Here is a 24,295-nt window from a genome sequence, read left to right as displayed (position 1 = left end):
TATTATTTTTGCTTTTTTTTTTTTTTTTTTTTTTTTTTTTTTTTTTTTTTTTTTTTTTTTTTTTTTTTTTTTTTTTTTTTTTTTTTTTTTGTTTTTTGTTTTTTTTGAGAAAACAAGACTTCCACTAAGGTTAATGGAAGTGCAATGTGTTATTGATGCTTCTTGTACCTTTTGTTATGATCTATATAACCTTGCTCATTGGCATATTTTGAAACATTATAGGCTAATGTTCGAGAAAGTTTGTGGCATTCGTTGGAGGAGGACATGATTCCATCATTGTTCTCTGGTAGGACAAATTGGTTGGAGATACAGTCAAAGATAATGTCGAGAAAGTATAAAGAATCAAATATTTGCGTTGCAGGAGGTATAGAGTGACTGTAGCACGTATCCAGCTTAATGACCATCATAAATCACGTCTCACAAAAAAAGATACTCTATTATTTGACCTAAAATTGCAAGATATGGTCACAGCATGTCTCATAAAAAAAAGATGGCATGCTGATCTTATTATTTTATGATAACTTTTAGCTACTGTGATAACTTTTGAAAGCTGAGGCGTTACCAGAGGTAAGCATACCTGTCAAATAGGTAATTATAAGATTTACCCCAATATTACTTAAGTTACCATTTAAATGCTTTGTCGAATTACTTAAACATAGTTCCAAAGGTTTGTGTGTTTTGGGATTGAGGAAGTTTAATAAAATAACCTATTGGAGCTACAGTACTACCCTGTAATTGATGTTCAGTACTTCCTGTAATAGAAACACAAAAGTACTTCCATTAATATGAAAAATGAAAACTCACCTCTATGGAGAGGTAAGAAGCCACCAAAGAGCTTATATTTTGTGCTCAAGTTATAGCAATTGATTGTAATGATCAGCGCAATTCCTGATCATGTGGCCACCATGGAACATATCATTGTGTCTTAGATCAAACGTTGATAGCTATGAACCAAACCTTGACTGCAGCACTTAGACTCTCGTTTGCTATTATTTTAGGCAAAGCTCCATTACTTGATTTGTAATTATTTTTTTTTTAACGGGTACAAACTTTTCATTGATATATTAAAAGGAAGGAAAAGCTCTAAGATACAAACCTTCGAAGAGGGAGAAGGAAAAACATAACGCCCAAAGGAAAACAAAAAATAAAAAGTTCACAAGAACCTGAAAAGAAACCAAACAAGATGAAGGAACGAAAGAACAGCCAACTAACAACAAAAACTGCAAAACTAGAAGATAAAAGCACCAAAGACCCTCAGACAGCTTTCAAACAAAGGCTAAAACTTTAATAGGAAGCTCCTCAAACCACTAAAGCTTCAAGCAAGTAGACTACAAAACAAAGTATTAATTTTTAAACTTTTGCTAAAAAGATTTTTCTTCCTTAATACCTAAGAATTTAAGATAGCATCAGATGGGATGATAAACGCTGAAGCGTTTCGTGGTTGGGTAAAATTGTAAACAATTTTTTCCACCAATCTGATACACCTGATGATTTGAGAGTTAAGCTTGTGGCATACAGTCTTAAGTACGATGCTTCTGCTTAGTTGGACCAACTAAGTGCTAATAGGAGAGTCATGGGAAAGATATCCATCTCATTGTGACCCAGGGTGCACAAACTTAAGAAAGACTGTTTTCTTCCATAAAATAGTGAGAAATAGCATACAAGATCCCTTCACAATTTTTCCGAGTAAATAGGGCAATGGCTCTGTATGTTGATGAATTTCATTGGCTAAATGCAAGAACCGATAATAACAAAGCAGGGTTCATAGCAAATCTGTGAGGCCTTTTTATATTGTCTGGAATAAATAATCTTTATAAGAGATCTGCATATTTGATGTAGTTTGCTTTGTTATTATGGCGATACATAATACTGTTTTCTTTCTTTTTTTCTTCCTTTATTTTTGCAGAACCAGTGAAAGTGGATATTGTATTTAAAAACCCTCTTCAGATCCCTATTTCCATCTCTAGCGTTTCCCTGATATGTGACCTTTCTTCAAAATCTGATGAAACTGGATCTGGTACTTCCAATCTTCCTTGTTTTGGATTTTGGATATTCTTTCTTACTTTTCCCAAATTGGAGAATGAGTGTCAGTGATGGTACAGATTCAAATAACATGATTGCCGGTATCCAGAATGATACTGAACTCAAGTGGTCATCTGATTGGTATGTGTTGTAATATTTATTTATTCTACTGATATCAAGTAAATGCACTTTTGCACTTAATCTTGATATATTTACAATAATTGTGTCTTGGCTCGTTAAGGCAGTTCTTTTGCTCCATTCCAGGGATATTGGGTCCCACAATGCTTCATTTACTCTGTCTGAAGTTCACCTCTCATTAGAAGGGAATGAAGAAAAAGTTGTAAGTCGATCAGTCTGCAGTTTTCACTTGCCTATTGCCTACATTGTGGAGCCGTCAGACCTTACGATATTTGAACTTATGTTCTATATTTCTTGTATTGTTTTTTTTTCCCTTTCTCTAATTGTCACTAGGTCAACCCTTTTGACCTCCACTTCTCAACTACAGGCAACATGCAAACACCAAAATAAAAAAGGGGAAAAAGATGTTGATGTAACTCGTATATTCTCATGATTGGGCTGAATATAATGATTAACCTTCATCATTTCTATTAATCATTGTAATTAAGTTTGGAAGTTGTTTGGTGGTGGCTGTTGTCCCCTTTTTGACCTCCACTTCTCAACTGCGGGCACACAAACACCAAAGCAAAGGGAAAAAGAGAGAAAAAAGATACTGACGTATCTCATATGATAATTCTCGTGCATTGTGCTGAATGTAACTATTTACTTCTCATCATTTCTACTAACCACATTTGGAAGGTTTGGGTAATGGTTGTCCTGAAATGAAATACACTCAGCAAGTTTTCTGGTCATACAATAGGATTAGCATGCCTGGATATCAAGCCTTATAAAACGAATCCATACAAATTAGGAATTGTACGGACTCTAGAATCTTTAGTATAACCTAAGCATACAAAGGTGAACTATAACTAGGAGTGAGAATTTGCTAGCTTGAATATCAAAGAAGAGAGAACTTAAATCATGTTTCCTTGAATAAAAAAAATGCAGAAGAACACAATACTCATACTAGAATCCAAAACCATAAGGAATGTTATGAAGTATTAGGATATTAATACCTCAGTAAAAATAATATATGCAAGTCCACAAGGCTGATAATATGCAACAAAATAATTGGCCTATCTAAAACATTCATAACAGACATTCAAAAACATCTCAATGAAAGGCCAATTCTTTATTTTATAAAAAACTACTAATCAACACTAAATAGCTTCATTGCTCTTAATTCATAAAGTTAGGGTATACAACACTAGTTGGCATATAATTAATGTTTTCTTATTGAAATTATTGTCATCTCTCAGATTTTGTTATAATGACTCTAATTTTTCCAGGTGCAACTAACAGTTACTCCCAAAGTAGAAGGTGTCCTACAAGTGGTTGGTATTAGGTGGAAACTTTCTGATTCGGTCGTGGGGTTCCACAATTTTATTAACAATTTAGGACAGAAGAGTATTGGTACGGGGAGACAGAAAGCTAAGCCTTCTCTTGCTGATAACCTGAAGTTTGTAGTGATCAAGGTGCATATCTTCTTCATAGCCTCTGTTTTTTTTTTTTTTAAAGATTTTTTTGGGTTGCAGATTAAGCTGAACTACCTTTGACTTGCACCTATATTCTTAACATCCAGAGTCTACCAAAGTTGGCCGGTAGTATTTTGTCTCTTCCTAAAGCGGCATATGCTGGAGATTTACAGCGCCTTGTCCTTGAACTGAAAAATGAATCTATGTTTTCTGTAAAGGTATAAGAGTTGCAACTTGACTATTCTTCACATACTTGGTTACTTGACCTGTAAAATTTGTAATTCAGTCGATCACAATCTGGTTGACCTTAAAGAAGTCTTAAAGACTTGACTTCAATGAAATTGTGAGATACTTGTAACTTTTCATCAAAAACTGCCTGACCAGACCTCTATATGTCTGTCCAAGACTTCTGTCTGTGTGCATGTGTGATTTAAGCATTGTGGTAGATGTTGGAGCATTCTTACTTAACTTCCCAATAATTAAATTCTTGCAGAATTTGAAAATGAAGATCAGTCAATCACGATTCTTGAAAATTGGGAACCAAGAAAATATGAATGCAGACTTTCCTGCTTGCTTGGAGAAGCCAAAAAATAGTGAACAGGGAGTACAAGCCATCCCTCATACAACATCAAATGACACGTTTTTGTTCCCAGAGGTCAGTGTCAAATACCTTCTTTGTGCTATTTTTGACTGGCGAATAGCAATAAATTTTCCAACACCCATACGTTCGGATTGAATTTCTTCAAAAATGTAAATCGATATTTCAAGTGTTGGTAATCTAAATTTTTTAATCAAACTTTTTTGGGAATGGTTGCTTATGAACCTCTTGCTTTCGGATAATAAATGCGATCTTAAGCCTCTACGAGTAGGGTTATAAGGTTACTATTGGCAAACAAATTATGGGTGTTAAATATATTATTATCATCAGTCCAAGCATGTGAGGTTCTTAGATTTTAGTCTCTTTTCTTTGTAGATCTAGGGGGATAAGATTATGTAGACATTGTTATTTTAGTACTTGAGAAGATGCCTTACCCCAAATCTCTTTGAAATTATTATTGCATTATTTTATGTGTTCTATTTCCTAGTTAAAAAAATCAATACTTCAGTCATGTATTTGAGACTCAAACGTTCCAGGACACTTCAATTCAAGGCGGAGCATCCTTATTGTTACCCCTTTGGCTTCGAGCTGCTGTTCCTGGAGATATATCCTTGTACATAAGCATATATTATGAGATGGAAGATGTATCAGATATCATGAAATATCGCATTCTACGCATGCACTACAATATTCAGGTATTGTAAAATATGCACGACTCGATGGCTCAAGTGACTTTTAGCTGTTTATAAGTTTGTCTTAATAGTTGAAACTAGTGGGTTTACCTTTGATACAGTATAACTCGTGTAAACATAGGGTACTTTAATACTTCCTTTTCCCTTCTATTACCCTTTTCCCCCGTTGTATGGGAGGCGGATATCTGTTTATTGGTTCTTGGTTGTCTGGGTTCTGGCACCTGTTTTGGCAGCTTTACTTATCATCTTTTTAATATAGCTCTGTCGCTTCTGAAGGAGTTGTGCTTTCTGGCTGCTTGTGTCCAGTGGCACCTTTATACTTTTTTTTTGTCTTGGTAGATGTTTTGTTTCCCGTAAAATAAATAATTGTCTTTTTTATATTGTCTATTTTAATTTGGTGAGATTTCTCTTCTTCATGCTCTCCAAGTCACATCGCAGATTTATTGCATACTTCATGAACACAAATTTCTCCCTCTGGATGGATTTATGATCTACCAAATATTCTAATTTGGGATTTTTTTCTTTTTCACTGTCTTAAGGTTTTGCCGTCCCTGGATTTATCATTCCAAATAAATCCGTGTCCTTCAAGACTGCATGAGTTTCTTGTCCGAATGGATGTTATCAACAAGACTAGCTCTCAGGTTTTCCAAATTCATCAGTTGTCATCTATTGGACAGAATTCGGAACTTTCGTTACTTGAACCTGTTGATACTATTTTTCCTTCACGAGCTCTAATGCCTAGCCAAGCATTGTCATGTTTCTTTGTTCTTAAGGTATATACAAGGAGCTAAACCTAAGCTAAGTTTTTCTTATTATTGCACATTCACTTCGTTTAAATGCTTTACTATTATTTTATCTTTGACTATGCAGGTTTCAGTAATAAAGTATGCACTTTATAATTGGAGTAACCATATGTAAACCACGTACTTGAAAGCACTTTCAATCTGATCCCTTGCACTGTTGCCAAAAATGATTTAGCCTTAAGTTTGTGAAGTTATTTTCAATGACCCCTCATATAAACTATTGGTTAAATTTAACATATCTTGTATCACATCCACGAGTTGCCTTTGTAGATCTTTTGTTAGGAAGAGGGAGAAGACCCTTCCCTCTTAATTGGAGTTAAGATTCTTGTGGGAGAATGACAGGAAAGTTTCAATTCATAGACGTATCTTTTTGGGAAGTACGCATGAAAGATGAGCTTTTTTCTCTTTCCGGACAAAAATATATTTCAGAAGAGTCGTGGCATGTGGGCTTCATTCTTTAGTTGATATGATCTATGACTAGGTGGTGAGATCTTTGAGGGAAAAACTAACAGAGAAAAACTTTCAAGTATAATGGATAAAGTTGCAATCGCTTAAATGAAAAGGGTGTCGTACGACTTATAGTCTAAGTTCACTTAGTTATCTGGGCGAATTTTTATTTTTCTCCTTGTGTACTACACCATGTTAAAAATTTGCAATCACTACTAATCTCATAAATTCTTCTTTGTATTCAGAGTAATAACAAAGCGCTTGGTTCTGAAAAAAATGTATCTTCTGTCCCCGCGCTACTTGGAAGCGATCTAAAGTTGGGTCCTCAGATTAGCGATGAACAGGTCTTCGACACAGCTAGTTTTCCTCTAGCTGCTTTCCATCATTCTGAAAGAGCTCACCAAGGAACTTCAAACCAGGTAATTCATTTTCATTTTAACCATGTAACTTAGATTCAAATGCCGGTGTAATTCTTAGATTCATGAGTAGTCACTGGTCATGTTCCGAAACTCTTTGGGCCACACACTTTGGTTATTGAGCATCTCAATTAATATGTACACAAGTTTCGAACTGTTGTAGAACTAAGCAGTATCTTTTAGTTGCAAACCTGATGAACATTGTTGAGTCTGGAGGCTTCTGAGTGCAGGAATAAATTTTTCATTGTTAGGATCTCGTTGATTAGTAGTTGGTAACGCCCCCCAGAGTCGGGGTCTATCTTACATTCGTTGTGTTTTCTGATAGTTAAAACATTTTCTTACCATGATCCTTTTGCATTTTTCAGGACATAAATACAGTAGACTTCATATTGATCACTCGGCCACATAAGAATACTACTGATCCTGTAATTTTTGATTCATCACGTCTATTCTCTCATCATGTCTGTCATTGTCGGTAAGATTCAAAGCAATATGATACTCATTCATCTGGTGATGCAAGCTTTTCTATTAATACAACTCATTTGTCCTTTCTTTTCTATTTATGCAGTACTTCAAGCAACAGTCCTATATCGTGGCTACTCGAAGGGCCTCGGAGTTCATATCACAACTTCTCCACTTCTTTTAGTGAAATCAATTTCAAAATGACAATCTATAACTCATCAGACTCAACTGCATCTATACGCATCAAAACAATAGATTCTGCATCTACGAGTGAAGGCAATGAATCCGCTCCCCAATCGCCTAGCTCTTCCACAAACCAAACAGGATGGCACTATGTCTCACTCACTCAGGACATTAAGGTCACATCTGATGTTCTTGGAGCACAAACGGAGAAGTCGTCTTCACTCGAAAGCGTATCTCCATTTATCTGGTCTGGAACAAGCTCAACAACAGTACAAATTGAACCCAAGTCCATGACTGTAGCTCCTCTTCAGATCTGTATATTTTCTCCTGGAATATATGATCTATCAAACTATATTTTACAGTGGGAAATTCTACCATCGCCCGGTTCAGGAAACAGTAAAACTACTGTCTCGTCGGGAACATGCCGGGGCTATCCGTACTATCTTACTGTCCTTCAATCTACTTGAGAAGTTGCAAAATCATTGAAGCAGGTTCGTTTTCCTTTCATTCACCTTAGGAATGTTTTCATAGCATTGTTATAATTTTGCTTGTGAATTATATTCATATCAACAGCATTTTTGAGGAGGGTAGGCAGCTTAATCAAATTTATCTTTAGGTTAAATTATATTCTTTCCTGGTGTTGGTGTAATAAGAGGAAACTAGAACTACAATGCCTTTTTTACCCTCTCGCTGTGTACAAGATTAGAGAAACTTAAGTTTAATTAGCAATTTTTGAAGTTATCTTTTTGTCATTAAAAAAATCGTTATTTTTATTATTTTTTGAAAGTAGCAATTTCAATATTGCTTCATGCCAATATCTTGGACTAACTATGATAGAGATATATAAAAAAAAATTAAAAAAATGAAATTCTTTTTCGTTTGATAATTATTTAATTTTTTTTTTTAATTTTATGAGAGAATTTAAGATAGAGTTATCACAAAATTTTCACATTTTATTCTCTTATATCAATTGTTCATTCAATTTTTATACTATAAACTTATATCAAATAATTTAGGTTGATGTAATTTAAACTATATAACTTTTTGAATAATTATCTTATAATAAATTTTAAATAATTATCTTATAATAAATTCTAAATTAAATATGACTGAAAAATAATTGAAATGATAATTCTACTTTCGACTACTATAACTAATCTATTTTTTCACATTTTAAGACATTCAATAATATTTCATAGAGACATGATTTTGGTGAATGGTCATATGGTGTCAACTCTCCACCACCTTTAGGTTATGTGGTCTAAGTGAGCTACCTTATTAACAATGTGTGTGTCATAGCAAGGGCGAGCATGTCAAGACGAGTGTCTCGGATGACTTCCTTTGAAATGAGTTTTTTGTGTATCATAGCGAGGGTGAGCGTGTCAAGACAAGTGTCTCGGGTGACTTGTTTTGAAATGGGTTTTTCAAGGACAGTATTGGGTGGCACAGGTGTGCTGGCATTGCACCTCAGCCCGCATATCGAAGGTTGATATATACACCCATTGTCCGTGACGGTATTCGTAAATGACATAGCATGAGCATAGGAGTGTCAATGCCTTAATAGAACCTAGATGGAGGGATGTATAGGATGTCCCGATAAGATAAACGACACGTGGGTCCATTCTCGATGACATGACCGAGTAAGCTAAGACAGTCGACGATGTCCCATGACATGGAATGACGTCAAGATACGACAACCATAGGAATTGGGAAGCTTCTAAATTTATATAAAGAGTTAAATACATGCTTTTGATATCCAAATTTTCAAATCTTCCCTAACACCTACAAGCACGGCGTAATCCAAAAGAAAACATTTCCCTAAAATTGACATTTCAAATATAATACTTGTATTTAATATATATCTGAAAAGAAGAATTTGAAAAGTAGGTTTCCTTTTGTATGGGACTCATTCAAATTCCAACCATCACCATCCTTTCCATGGAGCTTCCTTTCTTCCGTTTCTTCTACACCTATCTCACCCCCTCCGCCCCTCCCCTTTGACTCTTCTTCTCCCTCCATTTATGACCCACTTGACCTGGATTCCCACTTTTCTCATATAACCCATCAACCCTTCTTCTCTGTTCGTTCTTCAATTCCCCTGTTTCTTCATCCAATTCCCCCTTCTTCTTGTCGGATTTCGCTACTTTACCTGAAGAACATCAAAGGGTCAATGAACGATTTGTTCTCCACTCGCTCTTTCTCTCGCGACAGCCATGTCGTTGAGATGGGTATCTCCTCCTCTTCCCCTACGGCTGCTAATCTCGACAAGTTCTTTGAAGACGTTGAATCTGTGAAAGACGACCTCAAGGAGCTTGAGAAACTCTACCAGAACCTCCACGACTCCCATGAACAGAGTAAGACGCTTCACAATGCTAAGGCTGTTAAGGACCTCCGATCTCGCATGGATTCTGATGTTTCCCTTGCTCTCAAGAAGGCTAAGCTCATTAAGGTCCGATTGGAGGCGCTTGATCGCTCCAATGCCTCCAATCGGACCCAACCTGGCTGCGGCCCTGGATCGTCCTCTGACAGGACTCGTACTTCTGTGCTCAGTGGGTTGAGGAAGAAATTGCAGGATTCGATGGAGGGGTTCAATAATTTGAGGCAACAAATCTCTTCTGAGTACAGGGAGACCGTGCAGCGAAGGTATTTCACTGTTACTGGTGAAAATCCGGATGAGAAAACCATTGATATCTTGATATCTACAGGTGAGATAACTCAAATTCACTCTGTTTATCAATTTTGGCTCGTGGGTTGAAAACGGTGGGTTGAAAACTGTTAGAAGGGAGTTGGCTAATTTAGTGAATGATCATGGGTTTATAAGTAAGGAATACATCTCGACATGAGGCCTTTTGGGCAAAACCACGAGAGCTTATGCTCAAAGTGGACAATATCATACCATTGTGTAAGTCTGTGATTCCTAATACGGTAACAGAGTCATTTCCTTAATTTAGCCATGTCAATAGAATTCTGAAGTGTCGAACAAAGAAATTGCTAGTCTGGAAGGTGTAGTCAAAAGGGACCCATGTGTCGAATAGAGGGTGTACTTTATTCGAGGGCTCCTGAGAAAGGAGTCGAGCCTCGATTAAGGAGAAGCTGTTCGAGGGCTACATAGATCTCCCTCGACAAGATGGTTGAGAATTGAATAAAAATGAGCTTGAACTAACATGATGAGATATCTCCAACTATGCAGGGGAAAGCGAGACATTCTTGCAGAAAGCCATTCAAGAACAAGGAAGAGGAAGAATCTTAGACACCATTAGCGAGATCCAGGAGAGGCATGATGCAGTGAAAGACCTGGAAAGGAATCTGAAGGAGCTGCACCAGGTTTTCATGGACATGGCGGTCTTGGTACACGAACAAGGCGAAAAACTCGACGACATCGAGAGCCATGTGAACAGAGCTCATTCTTTTGTTCGTGGTGGCACACAGGAGTTGTCAAAAGCAAGAGTATACCAGAAAAGCACTCGTAAATGGACGATTATTGGCATTATCATTTTGCTGATCGTTGCCTTGATTATTATCCTCAGCCTGCGGCCTTGGACTTGGAATGGTGGTAATAGTAGTGGCTCTACTCCAGCCCCCTCAACTCCAACCCCCTCAGCCCCAACTCCTCCAACCCCCTGAGGCCTGCCTCTTTTGTACGATGTTTGACGAGTAGTCTTCTACCGAAAAACTCACGATCGAGCCCTCGCACCGTTCGTCTGTATGTTACTGCCCATATTACCTCGTTTTGTATCATTTTTTTTGTTAGATGGAGTATAGGTTGTTTGATGAAACATTGAGGCCTTGATGTCATTGAATTAGCAGGTGAATGGTTCTTTTGGATTAGACTCTGTTGTATAACCCATTGGAGCTTAGATTCTTTTGTGTAATAAATTTTATATTTCGGAGTAAATTAGTCTATCTATCGTGTTCTCTATCTCCGAATAAAGTGACCGACTTCGGTCTAGTCAAACATATCAAAATATTATATTCTCGAACAAAAGATTAAGAGTTCAAGGTACTACGAGCTAAAAATTATAAAATAAAGTAGGCAAAACACAGTAGTAGGAGGCTGATGTTTAATGTATTAGGTTTGGGTCTTTGAGTGAAAAGCTAGTACGCGAAAATGCTTGATGTCTTTTGAAGCTTGTGTAAGAGGTGTGAGGTCTTTTGAAGCTAATATGTATCGTGTTCTCTATCTCCGAGTATGCAAAAATGCTTGAGGTCTTTTGAACCTTTAACCTCTTGATCGAGAGGGTATGTCGATTATCGAGCTTTGGTCATTTTGGCACTCAAATACCTCGTTACCAATGAATAACTTGTGCACAAGCCACGAGGGAGTCTGTATATTCAAATCGAGCTAATAATTATTTAGTTTAAAAGGATATTTATTTAATTAAAAAAAACTAAATATAAATAAGGCAAAATTAATAAAAATATTTATAAAAAGAAGTATCTTTGAGTATTTGTTTAGGGTATAAATAATCAACAAATGTCATATTTATTGGATTGGAGGTCATCTCCATCTCTCCTTATCAATTCGAACAAATCTGAAGCAGCTTCAATGAAAGCGAGTCTTTCTAGTTCTTCCCTCGCTTTCCTCCGCCATGGGAACACTGCGAATCATACCTAACCCACTTTCTTCCCTCCCAAACACCATTTCGTTTTCCTTTCTTACTCAATCCACCTGCAATTAACTCCTTCCGACCTTTCTATCAATCCCTTCTCGCACATATTGCGCTCAATTTTACAGGTGAGGCCTCCATTTCATTCGATTGTTTACACTGTCCTTCTGCTTTTCTGGAATGAGATTATTGTGTTTTAATGCAGATGGTATGTTTAATTAAAGGAATTTGCCATGGGAAGCATTACCACGCAGCTCACATAGCCGCTGTATTAAGCACGGCTTGGAGTGCTGGGGTTGAGCGAATCATTGTGAGTCTTTCTTTATGTTGTTTTTTTAATCCCTATTAGGATTATCCCCCATTTCCGGGTTCTTGATTTGTTGAGCTCTATTGGTAGATTGTGAATGTTCGTTCTGTGTTGATGTATTAGTACCAATCCAACTTAGGGTGGTTGATAAAATCTATCATCATTCAGGTTTAATTTCAATTCTCAATCTCTTTGAATACTATTTTTGAACTCTTCTACGATTAGGTAAGTTTGAGATCCCACTTTGGTTGGGAGGAGAAGGAAACATTCTTTATAAAGGTGTGGAAATCTCTTCAATATGAACCAAGAGATATCAATCATACAATATACTTCCACATTTAAGAAAAATGAAGCTTCATTGTTATAAATTTTGGGTGGATCATAATTTAGAGTAATTTAGAATTGATGTTTCTTTGTGAAAGTTACAACTTTTGGAAAGCCTCATGGAAGGTTAAGAGTTTTCATTTTGTGGTTATATAATGTCATCTATGTTATCTTTGTAAGATAGACTTAAAAAATGTAGTAAAAAGAGCATTTGTGCTCTCTTTAACCAATGACTAAGTTTCTTTGCAATTCTATGTAGTAAAGGTTGCATGTATAATCATTCAAGTTCGACATGATGAATTTTGCTTATGGAGTGATTCGAATCTCAAACAACTGTTCCTGGATATTTTTTATCAACAAGAATCATTCAAGCTAGACATGATCGATCTTGCTTGTGAAGTGATTCGAATCTCAAACAAGTATTCTTGCCTTGAAATATTCAATCAACAAGGTAATCCGAATCATACTCCCCTGGTAGTGATTACATATCATTTGGGTTTGAGCCATGAGAGTAAGAAATTCGAAGGGATAAAAAAAAGCATGGATTATGTTACAAAGATAATGTAGTTTATTACATAAACCAAAAGCAAACATCACAGTTATCTTTATACAAACCCACAAGCCAAGCATCTTTGTTCAGTACCAATTGCTTATGAATTTCTGACTTTAAACAACCAAACACTAGACTTCATAGACATTCTTCTTATGAATTTCTACATTGAGGGTCACATACAGAGTGCAGAATTTATACTTTTGATGCTCTTATTCTTCAAACAAACCCTTTTGTTTACTGCAATAACTTCATACTGGATATCGGTTTGGATGAATCTTTTGCTTCTCTCAGCTACCTCTCATTATGAGATGCAGAACAGAGAGATAAGAATCATCATATAGAGCTTATGATTAGAGCCAAAAATGACTTGCCATTGCAACCAAACGCGGGGACTATCCTCTTCGCGAAGCCTGAAACAATTGCCATCAACGACAACATTGAAGCAAGCTGGATTTGGTCGCAACAAAGACAGGGTCTTGGTGCAGTGACTTGCACCAAGAACCCATTGCCTTACCGGTCAAAAACAAAGGTCACAGCAGTTTTCAGCTGCTGCAACCCATTTGGGGAGAACCATGCCATGCCCTCCTCCATCAATGATCTCTGCCAGTGACTGCATTGATGGTCCAATATGGTTGATTTGAAAACATTGCAGTCCCCTCGAGAACATGCTCGATACCTCAGAACTCAAGAGATTAAAGCCCCTCCCCTCCTTGGCTTCATTTTGGGAGTTCAAAGTTCCACTTTCTGATTGCAGAACCTCAGAACATTGAGAACCAGTTAAATCAGAAAGATTGACATCGTCAACTTTCTTTGGTACCATAGAACTCTTCTCATTTGGCTGATTCTTCATGTTCAGGAAACGGCCACCGGATCCCCGTGGACGGCGCATTGCGTGGAGATGACGTGATTCATGTATATATGGCTGTAAGACAGATATGCAATCTATATCAGCAGAAATAATGTGGATACTAGTTCTGCACAGGACAAAGAAAAGTATTTGGACTGAAGGATATAATCGAGGCATATAAATCACAATAACAGTTCGTTCAGACAACAGAATGAACATGATGCTGGATAGTATATCATATTGAAGTGTTCAAAAGCTAGGACAGACACCTCTGTAAGACTTATACTTACATACCTTTCGAGTTCTTGCAGGTCGATTCTTCATCATTGCCTTGGCACGGATCTGTCTGCGCCTAATGATTCCATGATATTGCTTTGCATTCACATAAATTGGTTCATCATCTGTTGTTAATCTCATTGGCAGCATAACCCGACCCTAATTATTGCAAATGGTTAAGTTTTTGCTCATAGATTAGGCAGACTGACCTTTTCCAGATAGCTTACAATGAATAGCAGAACCTAATCAACAAATATATTGTTCAAAGAAAATTACTTCTCTACCATACTTCATTACATGAAACATTGAGTTGTGTTTCCTATTAATTTTTTTGGCAGCATTCATCTAGGAGGCCTAAATGTGTCATCTCCTTCGCACCATTTCTGGTTTTTGGCTATATTGTATTGTTTTCCACTCCCCATTTTGATTTTTTTGCATACATAGCTCTGCCTATGCAGCTATCTAACTCTTTTTTTGTTGGAAAATATCTATGAATTTAAGACAATTCACATTGAATACATATAAGGAAAAAAGAATGTAAAAAGGAAGTGGTTGAAGAATGGAAGGAAACATACTGGTATTTGAGGTCCATAAGCTGAGAGGATGCCATAATGCTGTTCCATGTAAGGATAATTTTCACATATCTACATTTTTCGTCTTCATAATCAGTAACATATACATGTATAAAGCACTGTTTTAGGGGGGAAATTCAATTAACATTTTATATCCTACCAGGGGCTGGCCGAATCCGAGCTCGAAATGATTGTGATATTCTGACAGGGAAAAAACTGGTGAAGGTTTTTGTGCCCCCACAGAATTCTTAGTGTCACCTGCATGGATGTTTCAAGAGGAGTTTTCTCATCGGATAACAAGCTCACCATTATGATTGACATTTTAACTCAGCCAGCACAAAAAGAGAAAAAGGTAATAGTCTTCCTTGAGTTTCATGCTACTTTCTTTCCCTCTTGTTTCATAAACATTGAGATTTTAGCTAAATCCTTGATGAAGTATTGGCTAGAAAATAATATTCTGAAGGGATGGTAGAAATATTAGTTGAGGAAAATGGGAGATCCAGTTTTAAGACTAAAATACACAAAGGAAAAGCATACTCTAGCCGGGATAAGCAAGCACGAACTTCTGTAGAACAAAGGGGTGTAGTTAAGCATACAAAGAAAAGGGATAGTTGCCTTTGGGTAGAGGGTCAACCGGCAGAGTGCAGCTTCTGTGTTACACAGGGTGTACTTCAACAGTAGATGATTGGGACATAAATTGCTCAAGAAGATTGCACTCTACTGTCAAGTCTATATGGTGACCTGGGATGCATGTTATTTCAGTAGTAGTAGAGTCCATATTGAAGTTGGAAACTTATTAGAGGTTAGTCTTGAATAGAGCTTAATATCCATTATCCACAATGAGGCCACAAGCTTGGAGATGTTCAAAGAGCTCCCTACCCTCCCAGCCTAAGGAAACTCAAAACACTGAAAGCATACCGTCGTGATACACTTTCCCTCTCGACTTCTCCAGTCCCCCAACGTCACGTTACTAAGCTATAAGTCGAGCTGATCAGCACAAACAATCTAGGTCCCTCCTCCCCTAACTTGTTTCCTCTTACAAACATTTGTTATCCATGGCCTATCGCATTTTGAATAGTAGTAAGTACCACAGAGCATATGTTTGCTACATGTCAGATTAGAAGTATCCAGCTTCTTCCTCAACCTACCTATGCTATTCATTTTGAATAAACCATTCCCTAGCCACCTCTTAATCGACTTTTGAGTAGCCTAGAGATATGCTTGTGATATTGAGTCACTCGAAAATTTGTAAATCCACCATTTATAAGCAACTCTTAATTATTTTCATGCTTTTTGGCAAGCTTAAATATGATCATGGAAATGAAAATGAACCGAATGAACAAAAAGTTACCTGGATAGATGGAAAATGGAGCAGTGTTCAGTTTTTCCAGACCATGACCGGTTTGTTTAGTGGCAGCAAATTCCTTCCCATTACTGTCAAGTTGTTCCTTCACCTGACCAAAATCCCCAAAAATTGAGTGGGAACCTAGCCCAAAGGCAGCACTCCACAGACGAGTAGGGGAAGATGATAACTGGCCAAGGGAGTTAGGAACAATCCCTTCATGTTCTTTCAAATACCCAGTTTGTGGTGCCATTTTCCAACAGTCCAATCACCAAAATCAAAATACAGGAGTTCCTACAATCAACAGATGAAACTAAATCTAAAAGGGCCAAAAAGAAAAGGGGAAAAAACACACACATGAACTTCCTTCAATCACTAAACAATCAAAAACAGAAGAACAGAGCACAGAGAAACAGATAAAAACAGAGCAACAAAGGAAAAAACAAAAGAACAAGGCGATTGAACAAAGCAATATTGAGGATTACACAAACCTAGATGAAAAAGAAAACCCAAAAAAGAAGAAATGAAGGAAGAAGAAAGCAGAGCAGAGACAGAAGGTGAAAACAGAGTACTCACAAGAAGAAGAAGAGGAAGAGGAAGAAGAAATCGCAGGTGGTGGATACAGATAGAGTAACCCCATTAGATAGATAGGAGGAGCGCCGTTGGTCCATTTCAAGCAAACCAACCACTAACAGAGAGAGAGAGAGAGAGAGAGTGAAAAATAACAAAAACCCACTAACCAATGATCCATTCATCCAGTCTCTGAATTTCAATTCCCCAATTCTGTTTCTTAAATTTGCTAAATCCAATGGGTTTAGATTTACATAAAAAAAAAAAAAAATTAAAAAAAAAAAAAATACAAATTAACTACTCAAACTTAGCTTAGTGAATGATTGGTTTGCTTAATTACTCAAATCACACCCCTTAATTCAACTCAATACTCTTCTATCTCTCATCCTCTTTGCCTCACCATCTCTCAATCAACAACAGTTTTAATATTAAAAATAAAAATATCATCATTTTTTTCCTCTTATTTTATTGCATTTAATTCACTAATTTACTACTTTAAATGATGCCTTACATTATTCCAAGCTCCATCATAGAGTTGACACCAATTCTCTAGTTATATATATAACTATTTTAATATTGTTTGGGAATCTATATTATTAATTTTTTAAGAAATAATGCCATTGACTACATTTTTTTTTTTTTCTTATTTTGTTTGATAGACATGTTGGTAATCATGACGTTTTTAATTCAAGTGATGATTTAGACAAATAATTGATTCATAGCACTCATTAAATAACTTATGTATTAAGTACAACATAATAATAATAATTTGATTCTTGTTCTATTTTATTGTTGAATGTATAGATTTAAGCCTGATCATTATTTTCTATTTTATATAATGTACTTATTCTAAAAATTTTACAAAAAAATCCACCGAAGTAAAATTGTGTATTGGAGATTACAATATATATTTAATTCAATATAATAAAAATTCAAATATCTAATTTTTTTTAATCGGGATATAATCAAGGGAGAGGGAGACGGAGACGGAGACGGAGACGGAGACGGAGAGGGTTTAAGGATTAAGATTAAGCATCCAATGAGAAATTAAAAAGTGTGGGTTTCATTTTAATAACTCAATCATATAAACTTTAAAATTAAATTGGTTTAGTTTTCGACCGAAAATTAAAAACCAAAAATAGAAAATAGAAAATAAATATATGTGTATATATATATATATATATTTATTTATTTATTTATTTATTAGGTTAACCTAAAATGTATAAAAATATTAATATAAGTTGTATAAAAAAAAATTGGAGTTGAAAAAAATAAAAATAAATAAAAAGAGAGAAAATTCAATGGAAAAAGAAAAAGAAAAAAAAAACAAACTTCATGGATGCCACGTCACAAATTGAAACTTCATATGCATGCGGACGTAATTCTCCTCTTTGAGATTTTATATATATATATATATATATATATAATCTAAAAGTTAGAATTTGATATGAGATATTTTAAATTTAAATAAATTCATAACAATAATATAAATAAAAGTACAAATACAACTCATCTGATTCTATTATTACCCATATATGGTAAGAGTTTTGGTTGTACAGTTACTTGAGAACCGAATAAATCAACACGTGGCGTCCATGTAATAACTCTAATGGAATATTATCTCCCTTTTGACCTTTTTTTAATGAAATTTTCTTTATTTTTCAATTAAATATATAAATAAATAAATTCATTAATCCCCTCTTAAATTGCTACACATTTTCAACGCATTAAAATTCAAATTTTGATGAATATCTCACGACATTTTTTTTTTTTTTATTCATATTTCAAAAAAAATCCACCTAACTCACACATGCCTTAAATTTAGGGGCCGTTATAATGGCTTCAAAGAGTTGAACCTATCTCTTTTAAGTCGTAATCGTGCATTCATGCTGACCTAACATTTTTGAAGTGAAACTTCCCCCGAATTTAAGCGAGCTCCTAAGTTTATATTTGGAAACTAATTAGGATGAGATTTGTTTCCATTTCTAGCTCTTTTTATTTTAATTTACTCTTACCCTCATCAAATTTACCCCTAAAATTTTCATATATATCATAATAAATAAAAACTACAAATTTTTTAATTTAGAAATATTAATTTTTGGGCTTATGACAGGAAAAACAACTCATTTAATTTAATTTAATTTAGGCCCAATTATTTTCTCATATTCTCCAAAAATCAAACATTCGTTTTAGGTTATTTTTTATGGAAACTCGAGTCTTCGATGAAAGAGTTTTACAATATAACATATCTTTCTAGCAAGTTTTTATTTCCCACTAACAATACTACTCGTTATTGTCAAAATACTGTATCCAATCTTCACGTAACAGCAACCATAAAGTTGGTTTGAATGGAAAATAACATAAGCATTATTTATAAGGATGTGGAAACTCTTATTTATAAGACCATTTTAAAAACATTAAAAGCAAATCATAAAGAAAAATCCCAAAAAAAAAAAAAACAGCTTTTTCAATTAGCATTTTTCTAATTTTTTGTTTTTAGAATAGGACAAAAAATAACTGAAATTGGGTTGGCATGTTGGACGTGTGTCTCATAAAAGGCCGACTACAGAATTTGGGCCTGGGCCCAAGTTTCCTTCTCTCTCCTATTTGGTGATCTAATTTCACTTTGTAACATATAATAAAAATAAATATGTAGATTATTATAAAATATTATAAGTCCAACAATGATTATTAGAAATACATTTTTGTACCTTCTTTATCCATTCACTCCATATTATATAGTTTCCATATAATATCAAAACACAATTAATAAACTTTCTAATTTCAACTCTTGCATTATCATCCTCATATAATTATCTACCTCGGATTTTTCTTTTTTTTTTTCTATTTTAAATTCCAGATTGTTCGTTTTAAAAAATAATTATATTAAATTAAAAAGAAAAAGAAAAACCTGGTTGTTCTTTAAATTTGAAAAATACCCCTTCTTAGTATCTAAACTATTTATTAGTTTAAACGTAGGTGACATTATTAATTAATCAACTAATAATGGTTTCATTATTTAATAACAAAAATTAAAATATTTAAATTAGACCTAAAATAGAACGCATAAATTTAATTTTTTTGAGATATTTTAAAAATTAAATCTAAAATAGAATAAATTTGAAAGTTTGATAATCACTATTCTTTTTTAGTTTATTAACCATTTAGTTTGTACTTTTTTGTTCTTCAAAATTAAATCTATATAATAATTTTAAAATTTTAAATCTTTAAAAAAAAAAATTATTATTTTTTTAAGAATATAATTTTTTTTAAAAAATAAATAAATGATTATCCAATGAGACTGAAGTAACCAAAATTACTTCTAATTTTAAAATATATATATTTATTTATATTTATTAACTTTTAACCTTTGTAAAGCATAGTAATTAAAATTCATTTTTATTTTTTACTTTGGGAAAAAGAAAATATAAAAGATGATGAGATTGTGACGAATTAAATAAAAGCACAGAAACAAACTATGTTTTTATAGGTCCAGATATGATTCTAACATCAACCAATTGAATGCTATAAATGCGTTTTCATCGCCACCAACTGCTTCTAAGTCTCCTCTTATGATATATGCATGTGAGTAAGAATAAAATATGCTAGAAAGACTCGTGTTGGTCTGTGGAAATAGTTTTCACTTTTAAGAAGCAAATAATAAGTAACGTGACTATGTCGTAAGGGATGTAGGAGAATATCAAGGCTATCATGTGTCTAATTCAAATTTCGAATCTTGGACAGAGTCCACGTATGTATCTCAATAGTTGGTTGAGGCATGTTGTTTATGATATCAAGTTACGTGATTGGACTTATTAACACATTAATTTGTAATTTAGTTTTGACGGAAGCAAAAAGTTGATAATTTTATGAATAAATACATTTATTAATTTGAATATTTCAAATAAAACAAGTTTTTCTTGGGTGGATGGAAGAGTAGAGCTTCATTATTTAAGTCGGGAAATAAATAAATTAAAATTCATAATTAACTAGTCGAGCCGTCATCAATCTCTCTCATCAATACTGACCGCCCATCATGCCCTCTCGCCTAATAGTCATCTTCTTTCATTGAATGCAGCAGCAGTCCTCAGCAATGGGGATGAGATCTAACGTCCCTAATAAGATCAAGACCGTGGGTGTATCGTCGTTGTAGACCATCGGCGAGTACTCTCTCCCAGTCGAGTTTCTTCTTTCTTTTTCTCTCTCCCTCACTCTCGTTGTTGCTCCCGACCGTGCTTCCATTGAGCCTAGCAACTTCAGTGGCCGGTTGAGTTAGATTGAGTTTAATTTTTGTGTATTTTAATAATGCAGGAGGGGGGAAGGGGTGAGTAAGTATACAATAGCAAGATTTTTGCATTGAACTAAATTGATATTAAGTGAAAGGAGAAGGAGTTGGAAGATACGGTTAAAACCATATAGGGATAAATTGGGCAAAATTTTAATGTATAGGAGAGCACATACATGGATGAGCTCATTATTGTATTTTTATATATAATTTTAATAATGATGATGTATGTATGATCGAAATTACATGTCAAGGACTCTCATGTTAGTCACGTGAGGGTAGAATCCCCATACCAGAGTTACAAATTCAAGTAACTGCTTGTCATTGGTGCATCAATTTTTTAATTTTTTAAAAATAAAAATATACTTTGAATACTATTATTTATTTATTTATTTATTTATTTTTATTATTTGATAAAATTTTGAAAACTTTTTGAGCGTGCATGTGCTAACCGTTTCTGAGTCGGGTCATGTTTCAGAGGTCGGTTGTTACGATTATAAATTGTTTTTAATTTTTTTTAAAATCACAATTTACTAGATGACAAAAATGCCCCTAGTAATTCATTTCCCAAGAGATTTAAAACAAAAACAAAAACAAAAAAGTAAGAAGTTAATCTCCTCCTCCTCCTCCCTCCCCAGCCCTATAAATAGACTCCATTGCTGCACCTCCAATTCAGAGCTAAGAACAAACAAACAAGCAAAGAGGAAGAGAGAAGGATAGAGAGACATCAAAATGACGAGGAAGAAGGTGAAGCTCGTGTGGATTGCAAGCGACAATGCAAGAAAAGCCAGTTTCAAGAAGAGAAGGCTCGGATTGATGAAGAAAGTGAGTGAACTCACCACTCTCTGTGGCGTTTACGCCTTTGCCGTCGTCTACGGCCCCGATGACGACAATCCAGTCATCTGGCCGTCCCTCTCTGCTGCTCAACATCTCTATCGTCGCTTCCATAGCCTGCCGGAGGTCGAACGCCAGAAGAAAATGACGAACCAAGAGACCTATCTCAAGGAACGTACGGCCAAGGCGCAGGACCTGTTGAAGAAGCACATGAAGAAGAATCAGGAACTCGAAATCGACCTTCTGATGCACCAATTGCATCAAGGTCGCCAGATTTACCAACTCTCCACTGAAGAATTGCTCGGATTGTTCTGGATGGTCGAAGAGAAGATGAGAGAATGCCGAAAACGAATCGAGTATCATCAACAGGTGCACCGTCTTCATCCTCCTCCTGGATTTGTTTCTTCTAACACTCCTTTGCTTCCAACAGGAAGTAACGAGATGGATCTGGTGGATAACGGAAGGAATTTAATGGATCAATGGTTTATTGATATGGTGATGAACTCGAACGATAAAATCGGAGGCAGTAGTAGCAGTATGGCAGGGGAGTTAGGGTTCCAATCTGAAGGAAATGTTGGAGGAAATTCGATGATGGAGGTCGTCGATTTGGGCGGAAGAACAACAATTACTGCTGAGGGAGATATGGATGAGAACAATCTGCTCTGCGATTGGAATTTTGGGGGAACAGGTTGCGGGATGAGCGAGATTGAGAAACTTGTGAGCAACCTTGGTGGCGTTGACGACAATGCAAGCCCTATGGATTTGGCTAATCCGCAAGCGAACTACGGAATGATCGGTGACGGCGGCGATGGAGCGAGTGTTGAAGCAGAGATGATGCTTCATGGATTATTCGGAAGCGGAAGCCGAAGCAGAAGCAGCAATGGAACTGAAAATGAGACTTTGATCGAGAAAGTGAACGAAGAGGAAGAAGAAGAAGCAGATGAAGATGATCTTCTGAACAAGGAGTGGCCAAACAACTTTACTCCATGAACGCCTTGCTGTTTAAGGTCTGAATGCCTGTGGTGATCTCAATAATGGAGGATTTGGGTTCTGAATCCAATTTTCCTCTCAGGGTCTTTTTCTTTTTTTCTTTTTTTCTTTTTTTCTTTTTCTTTTTTAATGTATCTTTTGATGTTATGAACCCTGAAATTACCTAAACCAATAGGTTCGGGCTCAGTTTCTGGTCACCACCTCAATCCTAATCCCCTTTCTAAATGTAAACTAATGGGAAATATTTAGTCTTAATTATGCATTTCTAAGACAAAAGCTTCATCTAAATCTTCTCCAAATACATTAGAGAATTCCCTGATGAACATAAATAATATTTTTCTTAGTTTAATATAAAATCTTAATCCTAACTAACGAAATTTATATAATTTATTCTCTTTTAATATCTTTTTCCTGAAAAGAAAATTAATTTTCATTTTAGAGGTCGATACGATTAATTATTAAACTCACAACAAAAACTGATAAAGAACTATTTTCAGTACATGCATGCACGTCATACTCCCGAACAAGATATTGTTCCGTTAGTGCATGAACTTTATTGTGATGACGGCATATTAGACGTGTCAGATTAGTGAAATCTTTGAACTAGATCGTCTTGCCTTAAAATTTTGATAATTTTTTATGGAGCGATACGTTGACTTCGGGACGTGTATTCATTTCTTTTGTAGAGAGAATAAATGATACGGAACAAAATTTAGTAATTATTGAAAAATATTTAATGATTATCGATACGTTATCTTTTACTCTCAGTCGATATTACAATATATGTTAAATTACATCTTCGGTCCCTAAAGTTTCAAAAATTGTAAATTTTAGTCGTTTAACTTTATACTTTTGTAATATCGTAAATCTATTGAATATAAAATTAAAACTTAGAAGTTTCGTTAAACCTAAAATTTAAATTGTGATATAATAAATCAATTAAATCTTATCGGTAGTTTATTAGATACAAAATTTTAAAATTTTAAAGTACGGGTATTCCTGAGTTAGATTGTGACGTTTTTTATACCCAACCTAATTGTTTAGGGTTAAATTTTTTTAATTCAAACAACTTATATTCAATAATAAACCCAACTCAATTATATTTTTATTTTTAATAAAAGAAAAAAAGTTACCAACTAAAACATCTCTTTATTTATTTTTAAATATTTAATTAAGTACCAACTATATTTTTAAAATTCATCTTCCAAATAATTTTAAAAAAAATCATTTTCAAGAGACAATAAATAAATAAATAATAGTTATAAAGTTAAATAAAAATAAAATAAATATATACATATATATTAAACATATGTATATTTTAATTCAATCTAACTTCTTTTTTTTAATCCAGAAATTAACGTAATATATAAAGTTTTTGTTTATTTAAATTTAATCCAACCTAAATAAATTCATACCCCAATCCATTTTTTGAACCCTCTTAATTCAAAAATCAAATAAATACAAAAAAAAAAAAAAAAAAAAAAAAAAAAAAAAAAAAAAAAAAAAAAAAAAAAAAAAAAAAAAAAAAAAAAAAAAAAAAAAAAAAAAAAAAAAAAAAAAAAAAAAAAAAAAA

The 24,295-nt window shown here is 34.6% G+C and overlaps 4 protein-coding genes and 1 long non-coding RNA gene across 5 annotated transcripts in view; 4 read left to right on the top strand and 1 right to left on the bottom strand.

The window, feature by feature from the left end:
- Nucleotides 1–7,956, top strand: part of LOC111498575 (trafficking protein particle complex subunit 8-like) — a 20,404-nt gene extending 12,448 nt beyond the window's left edge. The window contains exons 17-28 of the mRNA XM_023149866.1: nt 223–364; nt 1,907–2,017; nt 2,103–2,163; nt 2,287–2,362; nt 3,429–3,614; nt 3,722–3,832; nt 4,108–4,269; nt 4,749–4,907; nt 5,444–5,677; nt 6,400–6,573; nt 6,936–7,045; nt 7,139–7,956. Coding sequence (XP_023005634.1) covers nt 223–364; nt 1,907–2,017; nt 2,103–2,163; nt 2,287–2,362; nt 3,429–3,614; nt 3,722–3,832; nt 4,108–4,269; nt 4,749–4,907; nt 5,444–5,677; nt 6,400–6,573; nt 6,936–7,045; nt 7,139–7,682 — 2,070 coding nt within the window. The 3' untranslated portion in view covers nt 7,683–7,956. The remainder of the gene's footprint in view (nt 1–222; nt 365–1,906; nt 2,018–2,102; nt 2,164–2,286; nt 2,363–3,428; nt 3,615–3,721; nt 3,833–4,107; nt 4,270–4,748; nt 4,908–5,443; nt 5,678–6,399; nt 6,574–6,935; nt 7,046–7,138) is intronic.
- Nucleotides 7,957–9,144: 1,188 nt separating this feature from the next.
- On the top strand, nt 9,145–11,164 carry LOC111498616 (syntaxin-121-like). The gene is made up of 2 exons (XM_023149921.1): nt 9,145–9,920; nt 10,406–11,164. Exons 1-2 carry the CDS (start codon nt 9,386–9,388, stop codon nt 10,837–10,839), a joined length of 969 nt encoding a protein of 322 aa, XP_023005689.1. The 5' UTR covers nt 9,145–9,385; the 3' UTR covers nt 10,840–11,164.
- Nucleotides 11,165–12,972: 1,808 nt separating this feature from the next.
- On the bottom strand, nt 12,973–16,755 carry LOC111498617 (nuclear transcription factor Y subunit A-10-like). The gene is made up of 6 exons (XM_023149924.1): nt 16,620–16,755; nt 16,053–16,337; nt 14,862–14,959; nt 14,705–14,773; nt 14,148–14,288; nt 12,973–13,928 (listed from the first exon to the last, which is right to left on the bottom strand). Exons 2-6 carry the CDS (start codon nt 16,294–16,296, stop codon nt 13,524–13,526), a joined length of 957 nt encoding a protein of 318 aa, XP_023005692.1. The 5' UTR covers nt 16,297–16,337; nt 16,620–16,755; the 3' UTR covers nt 12,973–13,523.
- LOC111498618 lies at nt 13,649–15,192 on the top strand. Its single transcript, XR_002720818.1, has 3 exons — nt 13,649–13,740; nt 13,863–14,752; nt 14,865–15,192. It is a non-coding gene; the product is annotated as an uncharacterized LOC111498618 (long non-coding RNA).
- Nucleotides 16,756–21,549: 4,794 nt separating the features above from the next.
- LOC111498747 lies at nt 21,550–23,004 on the top strand. The gene has a single exon (XM_023150105.1). The coding sequence runs from the start codon at nt 21,631–21,633 to the stop codon at nt 22,720–22,722; it is 1,092 nt and encodes a 363-aa protein (XP_023005873.1). The 5' UTR covers nt 21,550–21,630; the 3' UTR covers nt 22,723–23,004.
- Nucleotides 23,005–24,295: the final 1,291 nt, after the last annotated feature.

The sequence above is a fragment of the Cucurbita maxima genome, unplaced genomic scaffold, assembly GCF_002738345.1.
Source record: "Cucurbita maxima cultivar Rimu unplaced genomic scaffold, Cmax_1.0 Cma_Scf00025, whole genome shotgun sequence".
NCBI lineage: Eukaryota > Viridiplantae > Streptophyta > Magnoliopsida > Cucurbitales > Cucurbitaceae > Cucurbita > Cucurbita maxima.
Note: the sequence above shows the minus strand (reverse complement) of the source record. Positions and strands in the feature narration are given on the sequence as shown.